Raw genomic sequence first — 10315 nt, forward strand, 5'->3', positions numbered from 1 at the left:
GGGCCGATAGGTGGATGAAGGGTAATTTTGTACCAATTCAAATACTTGAAGGGCATTTTAGACCCTTCTCCGATTGAACGTATTAGTATATATTTGATATCCATAAAAATTACATAGGATACATGTGATTCCAGGCTAACCAAAACACAAATATACATGCGTGTATGATACTCTACATGTAACATGTATGGTAGTAAAAATGGATACATTTATGCAATGAAACAGATATATGTAGGTATTAAAAAACATAGATAAACATATATACTTGTGCATTAGATACATGTATGATATTTAAAATTGAATTGTGAAACATAAATACAGAGAGGGAGATAGTGGAGTTAGTGATGAAAAATTTAAGCAGTTTTAAGCAAAGTATTGTATCTCCTTTAAACTCAGATATGATATGTTATAATTGAAAATATCGCTGCATAAAGTAATTTAGTGATATCATAATTTGTGAATTTTTTTTAAAAATAATATATTTCATCTTAATGTTATAGAAAGACATTGTAATTATATTTGCTTAGGATCTAGGGAAGAGGAGAAAGAAAAGAAGGTATGGTAATAATATCTACTTGAACATGTTAATTTATTAGGTTTCAGTAATTCTGTATAATTTGCAAATTTGTATCTGTTGCTGTTTGGGTGAGTTTATTGATCATCGTAGCCTTAGTAAGCCTCCATATCAAAAGAGTGACCAAAAAATCTATTCATGACTAACTCATAAATAGTATTTTGCTGCTGATCGATACAATAGAGCATAAGCAAAAAGTCTATTTTTATTGCCTTCTTAACCTTTTGAGACAATCGATTTAATAACCTTGACAATTAATATGGTACGGGGAAAGTAATAAATTTTCTAAGCTAAACATACAAATAGAAATGATCTCAGCCGATAAAAGTGAGAGGAAAACAAATTTTAATAACTATCTTAATTTTCACTTTATTGCTGAGGGTTCAATTTTCCGCCTAGTAATTTCCTTCTCGTACACCCATTTATAAAAGGGAAAAAAATAAATATATCCCGAACTATCGTAAATGATATGCAGATATCCTCGGTCATATTTTTGGGACATTGGTACCCCTGCCGTCAAAAAACTAGAGCATATATACCCTTTATACTAACATACATACACATTTCATAATCTTATCCACCGATTTGACATTTATTAAATATCGCATCGACGGATAAGATTGCGTCATGTGTCCCTATTTAGTCTCTCGTTAGAGTGAAGGACATATATGCTCTAGTTTTTGGACAGCATGGGCATCAATGTCCCAAAAATATGATGTAGAATATCTTAGTACCATTTACGATAATTCGAGGTATATTTGTCATTTTTCCCTTCTTTCTAAAAAAGAAGGATAAAAATGAGGGAAAAACAAAAGAAATTTGTACTCTTTTCGTAAATGGTAAAATGACCAAACACCCCTAGCTTGTTTGTAAGGCCAAAATGATCACACCATATCCATATTACACTACTCTTCTTCAAAACTATACAATTAAGCATGGCTTCACTGCCCATTAACCCAACCTTCAATCCTCACACCCCTGGCCCTGGCACCTCTAAACCCAATTCATTTCAGAAATTCCCACAGACCCATTTCATATCATACCAAGAAGATGGCACAAATGAAAAATTTCTCAATAAATCTCACTACTTCAAGCTCCTTGGGTCTCTATGCAAAGAGGGTAAACTTCAAGAAGCTGTGGACTTTCTTAAGGAAATGGAGTATGGGAATTTATATGTTGGACCTGAGTTCTATGGTGAACTCCTCCAAGGCTGTGTCTATGAGAGAAACCAAAAATTGGGTAAGCAAATTCATGCCAAGATTCTAAAAAGGGGTGATTTTTTTGCCAGGAATGAGTACATTGAGACAAAGCTTGTTATTTTTTATGCAAAATGTGATGTTTTTGATGTTTCCAATCATTTGTTTTGCAGACTGAGAAAACAGAATGTGTTTTCTTGGGCTGCAATTATTGGACTACATTGTAGGATGAATTTGTCTAAAGAAGCTTTGTTGAAATACATTGAAATGCTTGAAAGTGGGATTCTTGGTGACAATTTTGTTCTCCCAAATGTATTGAAAGCTTGTGGTGCTTTGAATTTTGTTGAATTTGGGAAATGTGTACATGGGCATGTCTTGAAATTAAGTTATGAAGATTGTGTATTTGTGGCTAGTAGTCTTATTGACATGTATGGGAAATGTGGGGTTTTGGATGATGCACGGAAGGTGTTTGATTGTATGTGTGAAAGAAACGTAGTTGCATGGAACTCGCTAATCGTAAGTTATATGCAAAATGGATTCAGTGAGGAAGCTATTGGAGTCTTCTATGATATGAGAACTGAAGAAATTGAACCAACTCATGTAACTCTGTCGAGTTTTCTTTCGGCTTCAGCCAATTTATGTGCTCTACAAGAAGGTAAGCAAGGCCATGCTATATCTATCGTGAGTGGATTAGATTTGAATAACATATTGGGGAGCTCACTTATAAACTTTTATGCTAAAGTTGGTTTGGTTAATGATGCTGAGCTAATATTTGATAGGCTGTTTGAGAAAGATGTAGTAACATGGAACTTGCTGATGTCTTGTTATGTACAATCTGGTAAAATTGACAAGGCTCTCAACTTGTCCCGTTGGATGAGATTAAAAGGTTTTAGGTTTGACTCCGTGACACTATCAACAATATTATCAGCCTCAGCAGAATTAAGGGATTTGAAACTTGGCAGAGAAGGGCATTGTTTTTGTATCAGAAACAATTTTGAGGATGACATAGTTGTAGCAAGTGGTATTATAAATATGTACTCCAAATGTGAGAAAATCCCAGATGCAAGACGGGTTTTTGACTACACAATGGAGAAAGATCTAGTCTTGTGGAATACATTATTGGCTGCTTATGCAGAAGTGGGTTTGAGTGGTGAGTCATTAAGATTATTTTACCAGATGCAGCTTTATGGTTTACAACAAAATACCATATCTTGGAATTCTGTAATTCTTGGATTCTTAAGAAATGGACAGATAAATGAGGCCATAGACATGTTTACACAAATGAAAACTGTTGGTTTAGACCCTAACACGGTTACTTATACTACTCTTATCAGTGGTCTATCACAAAATGGTCACAACAGTGAGGCACTTACATATTTTAAGCAACTGCTTCAAGCAGGGTATCGACCAAATAGTGCAAGTATTGTTGCCGCCCTCTCAGCCTCTACAAATATGGCGTCACTGCATGACGGAAGAGCCATTCATGGATACATTTTAAGGCAAAAGATTCCATTATCTCTTCCAGTAGCAACTTCATTAGTTGATATGTATACTAAATGTGGAAGTCTAAATTGTGCAAAATGCATTTTTGATTTGATTCCAGAAAAGGAGTTGGCGTTGTATAATGCTATGATATCTGGTTATGCTTTACATGGCCGTGCTATTGAAGCACTTGCATTGTTCAAACGTCTGTGCAAGGAAGGCGTGGAACCAGACAGCATAACCTTCACCAGTGTGCTATCCTCTTGTTGTCATGCTGGACTGATAAAAGAAGGCTTAGACGTTTTTTATGACATGCTCTCTGTGTATCATATGAAGCCAAGAGTGGAACATTATGGTTGTATGATCACTCTTCTCTCTAGGTGTGGTGATCTCGATGAAGCTATGCAGCTCATTCAGAGTATGCCTTTCAAACCTGATGCAAATGTTTTTGAATCACTGCTTGTGGCTTGTAGAGAACTCAGAGAGACAGAACTCGAGGAGCGTATAGCTAATTGTTTAATTAAGATGGAACCGGATAATTCAGGACACTATGTGTCACTTTCAAATGCATATGCAACAACTGGAAGATGGGATGAAGTCTCAAAACTGAGGGATTTGATGAAGAAAAAGGGTCTTAGGAAGAGACCTGGATGCAGTTGGATTCAGGTTGGAACAGAATTTCATATGTTTGTTTCAGGAGACAAGTGGCATTCGCACACAGAGGAAATAAGTACAATGTTGGCTTTGCTGGATAGGGAAATGCAGCTTACTAGATTCTTTTTCAACAACTGAGAATATCAAGTTATGATTCCTTGGGCACATTTGTCATCTTAGCAAACTGTACTCATGTTAATCTGATACTATCAAGATCACAATTTTGAGAGGTTAAAAATGACTTGAAGACCAGAAAAGCCCCAACACAAGAGAATGCCAATCATGTCATCACTTGTGAAAAGATATATCTGTATTCTTCTTCAGGAGACAACATTGAAGTTTTGATGCTGGACCAGTTCATATAAATTTCCTGATGGATCAGAGGCTTAGATGAGACAACATTACGCTTTGTGGGCAAAATGATTTCGTGTGTTAACCACAACTTGGCCAAGTGAAGTCTATCCTCTTGGGGCAAGCAGTGGGCATTTCCAACAACCCAATGTAGTACTTGCATCATTTTATTCACAACAAAGACTGATGTATGGATTGGATAGATGACAGAGATGGTTCCTACATGAGTTGTCTAATGGAAGTACTTCTGTTCTTCTAGGTTGTGGTACTAAAGACCAAATTGAAAATTTTAAAACTATTGGAGCTGCTGTAAATAAACACATTTGGCATCCTTTTCTAGTAATTTCTCTAAATTGATTACAATTCATCACATTTTCTTATGACTAGCAATTCACCTTGAAAATTTAGTGCTCAATGTGCTGATCCACGAATGCCTTCTGTGTACAGATCATTCTTTTCCATTTTCATTTTTCAAACTGATGCACAGACTTCCTTGGAAGGAGGGCATTAGCATCTATCCGTTTGCAAGAAAATGGAGAAACACACTGAGAAAAACTTTTCTAGGATGCAAGAAGAAGTGAGGTGTTATCATAGATCAAGTTGGTGAATGCTCCTTTATGTATCGATCCATAAGGTAATTGATCATTCCATGTGTTAAATTTGCAAGTTTTTCTATTTTGTCATTTCGAGGGAAATTAAATGCAACAGTGGCATTTCAGTCTTCATTCTCACTGTTCTGGAACAAGTTGTTTATCCATCTAGGAAGTAAAAGGGTTATACAAACCTGGTTGTTGAATGTGCGAACAAATCCTATAATGGTAGTTGAAAAGATGGGGAAGCTACATATAAGGTGTAGATATACTCTTACTAGTGTGAAACTTTTCAGAGAAAACCGTGTGGGATTGGCCTGAAGCAGACAATATCACACCATGTTAAGAATATCTTTCAGCTATTTTAGTCCAATAACTAATATCAGAACCAATGATTTGATGATATGATTATGGAGATGGTGGAGTGATGCCATGGGGTTCGATTTGTTAACTTTATCATGCCAAAGGTAGCTTTGAGACACACACGCACAAGTAGAAGCTAGTTATGGGCTTCGGTGACCATAAATGGTCAGTCATGTGGGTAGCAGATTGTTTATCTTAAAAATTGACCCATCAATCATTGGTAATGGGTCATGTGAACTTAGTTCAAGGAGAACTGTGGATTGTTGTAGTGGGCCACATGGAACTTCGTTCAATGGGAGATTGCTGAGTGTGCTAACAAAATCCTACTGGTAGTTGAAAAGATCGGGAAGGTACATGTAAGGTATAGGTATACTCTTAATAGTATGAGGCATTTTGGAGAAGACCATGATAAAACAGAAAAGAGGATAAATGATCTGTAAATACAACCAGTTAAATTACATTTATGGAGTAATGGTCATAACTCTTAAATTTTATTTCTAATCATTTGTTGTTACAAAGTGCCAACAGCTCTTCCACCACACCATCTATCTCTTCATCCCCTTTTGCATTCATATATTCACTCAGTTCCTTAGCTTTCTTCCTCATCGCTTCCCCACCTTTCTCCACTACCACCTTCCTTATCGCCTTTGCAATCTCTTCACTTTGTAGTTTCCCTTTCTCGTCCCTCACTACCTCCATTCCCATCCCAATATATTCTACAAGCTTAGCGTTCATTGGTTGGTCACCCTGCATAGGCATGGCAATTATGGGCACACCACATTTCATACTTTCCATGAAAGAACTCCATCCACAGTGGCTCACGAACCCTCCAATGCTTGTGTGTTGAAGAATTGTTGCTTGAGGAGCCAATCCTTCAATAATTATTCCTCTTTCTCCTACCCGTTCAAGAAACCCTTCCGGTAATGCATCTCGAATGTTAATTCTTTCACCTTGTGGAAACCTGATGACCCAAACGAAGTTCACTTTGCTAAGCTCTAGTCCTTGAGCTACTTCATGAATTTCTTCCTTTGATAGAAAATACTCACTCCCAAATGAAACAAACACAGTTGAACCTCTATGTTTCTTGTCAAGCCATTGCATGATCTCCTCACTGTCATCTTTGTTGGTGGATTCTTGAACTAGTGTACCAACTGGGACTATTTTCTTGGAGACTAAACTTGCAAGATAATCCATATATTTCCCTTCAAAATCTCTGCAAGTTTTCATCAGAACAATGTCCTGTGATCGCCTAAGACCCTCATCGAATGGGAACTTCCAACCAGGGACAGTATTCTTCAATGAAAGTATTTCTTGTTCACGCAGGTACAATTCAGGAAACGGGAACATTTCTCCTGGCCTATCATACATGTGGATGCCCAAAGCAATCACGGCTGCGCTAAAAGTGAGGAACTGCACTGCAGGAATGTTAACAGAGGAGGCGCAGTCAGCAGCCCATGGCAGATTGAAGTCATAAATAACCAAGTCTGGATGTAGAGTTTGTAATATCCTAGAAAAGTTTGGAGTGCTCATTTCAAAAGTATTTTTGAGAGTTGTCATGAGATGGGGTGGAAGGCCATTGGTAGTGTGGTAATGAGGAGGAAGATTTGGCAATGATGGAAGATGAAAATCAACTAAATCTATTGACTGAGAATACTCCTCTGTAACTCTTTTCTTGATTGAGCGTAGACATACAGGAGTGGAACAAATGTAAATGTGGAAGTTTCTATTTGCAAGCTTCCTGGCTAGCTCTAGGTATGGATTTATGTGACCATGGGCTAGCCATGGCAACATAAGTACACTAATGGTGTTTTTCTTGGCCTCCATTAACAATTCTGTATGTAATGGATGTAGCATATATATGTATATATGATGATGATAAACTATTGTTAGTATTTGCTGATCTTTGTTGTGGGTTGCTAAATGACATGGTGCATATATAGTAGTAGTATATATAGGGTCAAAAATGTCCTTAAACTATTATGCACCACAATTGATTACGTAGGGAATATGCAGAACTCACCTTTCAACCATTAGCTGGTAAAAAAGAATCAAGCATGCACGTAAGGGCTTATTAAAGACATACTTATGCTACTAATTAAACTTTGCGTATTAGACCTACACACATGCAAATATAGCATCACTATTTATATTCATTTGAATGGTAGATGACATGACTTAACTATCCAACATACTATAATGGAACAAACACTAATTTATGGGGTTGAGCAATCTAACTAAATAATCAGAGATAAATTTATGATTTTTAGAATACAGGTATACCACTTAATAAAAGGAGAAAACTATATAAAGTGGGAATTGATCTGTATATTTTTAGATAAACTAGTTTCTGGATACGTGTGTTGCAAGTGTGTTCCATGAGAATTTTCATAGATTTGTTGGAATAATTAAAATTTTATGAAAACATGTAGTGAGTAATAAAATGCAATTTTAATTACTAATATACCTTTAAAATATGGCAAAAAGTACCAAATAAGAAGCGTATTTAATGTTTAAAATCAAGTTCTTTTAAGCAACCAACTGTAAGTTTTGAATTTTGGTTAGTAGTTAGCAAACTTTCAATAAAGTCACAAATGACTAATCAATCAAAAATTCATAGAAAATTAAATTTAAAAAGTCTAATAGATAGAAAACACAAAAATACAATGTACTCATCTTTCTTAAGAATTTAATCATACAATATAGATGTAAACATAAATACAGAAATAGTACATATTTTTTCGAGTTATTGTCGACTCCTTCTATCATAGTCAATCAAAATTCAAGATCCTTCTTTGTCGAGTCAAACTAAAGGATGAATCAATAGAACAAAAATGATATAAATGTTTCACTACTTTAACTATAGAATGAAAAGGATACCTAAGGATCTCATGAAACAAAGAAGATGATTTATATAAATAAAATTGGAGGAACACCAATAGTTATCTTAAAATCTTAAATTAAATATTTAGAGGTTGTGAATATGAAAAGTATGAAACTTATATATATAGTAGCAATTGAATATGTAATTAGATATGAGATATAAAAGTGGATATTTAAAGCAAATAAAAGAGAAAAATAATAAATAAATGAAAGCGTATAAGTTTCATAAAACCAAAGCTAAAAAAATAACAAATCTATAATATAAGACGTACAAAAAAAATTTGAAAAAAATATTCAAATGTGTTAATTAAGCTTAAGAAACATTTCAGGAAGAAAATAAAAATATATATGCAATAACCATCATAAATGTATATGTAACTACCATTGGGTATATATGCAATAATTGAGAAATATGCAGCCAAGAGATGTGGGTTTGATTATTAAAATTTAGTAGGTTGTAGTTATTAGAAAATGTTCTATTAATGAAGCAAAGAAATTAGGGGGGGTTTAGGTTATTAGAATTTGTAGTTGTTTCACTTATTTCTAAGTATTAATGCAACCAAGAAATGAGGGGTTTTGGTTATTGAAATTTAGGACTTGTGTATATTCTAACTTGTAAAGTTAATCTAAATTTGTAATTCATTTAATGCATAAGATGAATGTGTGTTACTTCATGAAAACATTATTGTCTTTCTAATTCACCATCCTTTACTATGATGTGGAAGTTATGAAAATGAAAATGTGTGAATTATGGAGTTAATCTTTTAAATAAAGTAATTAGAAATAAGAAATACTTTAAAGTAGATTATTAAAATGCCTATTTTATATGATATATATATATATATATATTATGTTAAGTAAATTGAAGGAGAAAAATAAAAATAAATACAATTTTTTTTTTGAAAAAATGTAACTAATTTATTTTTTAAAAGGATAAAAATGTATGTCTAACTATTTTCTATGAATTTAGAATTTAGTATAATATAATAATAATATTATATAATTACTATTTAATATTTAATTGATTAGCTATTTTATAATATTTTTATTTAGTGTAGGGTAAAATGGTATTTCAACTTTTAACTTTTTTTGTTCCCATATATATATATGAATGATAACTCAACATTCAACTAAGTGCACCCATTCAACCTCCTTAGAATATGAGTGCAAGTAGATAATATTAATATACCAATTAAAAAAATATGCACATAAAATATTTAACTCTGCGAAGAGATCGTAAGTTCACGTGCATCAAAATTAGCCCAACAAATTCGCCCCGTAAATAACCATATTGTTTTTTTTTAGGCAATACTGAATTAAGTTACCAAGCTTGTTAGTTCACCTCTTTCTCTTACCGTCTCTATTACTCCTTTCCGTTTCAAAGTACTTGTTAAGTTTCATTTTTAGAGAGTTAATTATGTGAACTTTGATCATTATTTTAAGAAATGTTACAATATTAAGATGAGAAGAATCATAACTTATAATAGTATTTTTATATGATTTTTGAATATCTAAATTATAATTTAAAAATATTGCATTACTCTATAATTTAGCTTCAAGATGGTCAAAAATATGACAGCTAATACGAAAATACTTTTGAGAACTTCTCTTCTTTTTTTTTTCAAATAAGAAGTTTTAATAGATTTGTGTTTTCTTGTAATAGCGGGACAAACACTAATTTGATGTTTTTTTGTTTTAGACTTCTTTTAAGTAATTAAGCTAAATATTAGTATTTTTTTTGTTCCAATTTATATATGATCATATTATTTTCTTTTTAATTAGTTAAAAAACTAATGAAATATATTTTTTAAATAATCAATTTTTAAATTTTTTATTTTATCCTTAATAATATGATTTATAATCATATAAACATTTATGATTTATTTATAACATAAATTATTAAAATCTTTCTCTTATTCATAATTTCAAATCCAATCAAAATATCATCACAGAAAAGTAATATTATTTTAGTTAATATACAATCACATCATATCAAAGATGGATTTGCTAATCAGGTTATCCATGGACTAATAAGCAGACATTAAGGGTGTGTTTGGTATGAAGGAAAATGTTTTCCTGGAAAACAAGTTGATTTTTGACTTATTTTCTCATGTTTGGTTGGTGATTAGAAAATATTTTTCGAAAAAGATTTTTAGTGTTTGATTTATGATTGAAAAATATTTTTTAAAAACAAACCTTAAATATATTTTTTGGGGGTGGGGGGT

General features: G+C 33.0%; 2 protein-coding genes across 4 annotated transcripts; one reads left to right on the plus strand and one right to left on the minus strand.

The window, feature by feature from the left end:
• The first annotated feature begins 1493 nt into the window (after positions 1-1493).
• LOC102598740 (pentatricopeptide repeat-containing protein At5g55740, chloroplastic) lies at positions 1494-6619 on the plus strand. 3 transcript variants are annotated; one of them, XM_015310835.1, is made up of 3 exons: positions 1494-4596; positions 4705-4891; positions 6534-6619. In XM_015310835.1, exon 1 carries the CDS (start codon positions 1510-1512, stop codon positions 4042-4044), a length of 2535 nt encoding a protein of 844 aa, XP_015166321.1. In that variant the 5' UTR covers positions 1494-1509; the 3' UTR covers positions 4045-4596; positions 4705-4891; positions 6534-6619. The 3 variants fall into 3 exon arrangements, with proteins under 3 accessions (XP_015166321.1, XP_006352207.1, XP_015166322.1); XM_015310836.1 differs by having other exon boundaries at positions 1724-1813; positions 1944-4891; XM_006352145.2 differs by having other exon boundaries at positions 1494-4891.
• LOC102598396 (beta-D-glucosyl crocetin beta-1,6-glucosyltransferase-like) lies at positions 4898-7197 on the minus strand. Its single transcript, XM_006352144.2, has one exon. It carries the CDS (start codon positions 7062-7064, stop codon positions 5712-5714), a length of 1353 nt encoding a protein of 450 aa, XP_006352206.1. The 5' UTR covers positions 7065-7197; the 3' UTR covers positions 4898-5711.
• Between the last annotated feature and the right edge of the window lie 3118 nt (positions 7198-10315).

This window comes from Solanum tuberosum, unplaced genomic scaffold (assembly GCF_000226075.1).
Source record: "Solanum tuberosum cultivar DM 1-3 516 R44 unplaced genomic scaffold, SolTub_3.0 scf00147, whole genome shotgun sequence".
Taxonomy (NCBI): Eukaryota; Viridiplantae; Streptophyta; class Magnoliopsida; order Solanales; family Solanaceae; genus Solanum; species Solanum tuberosum.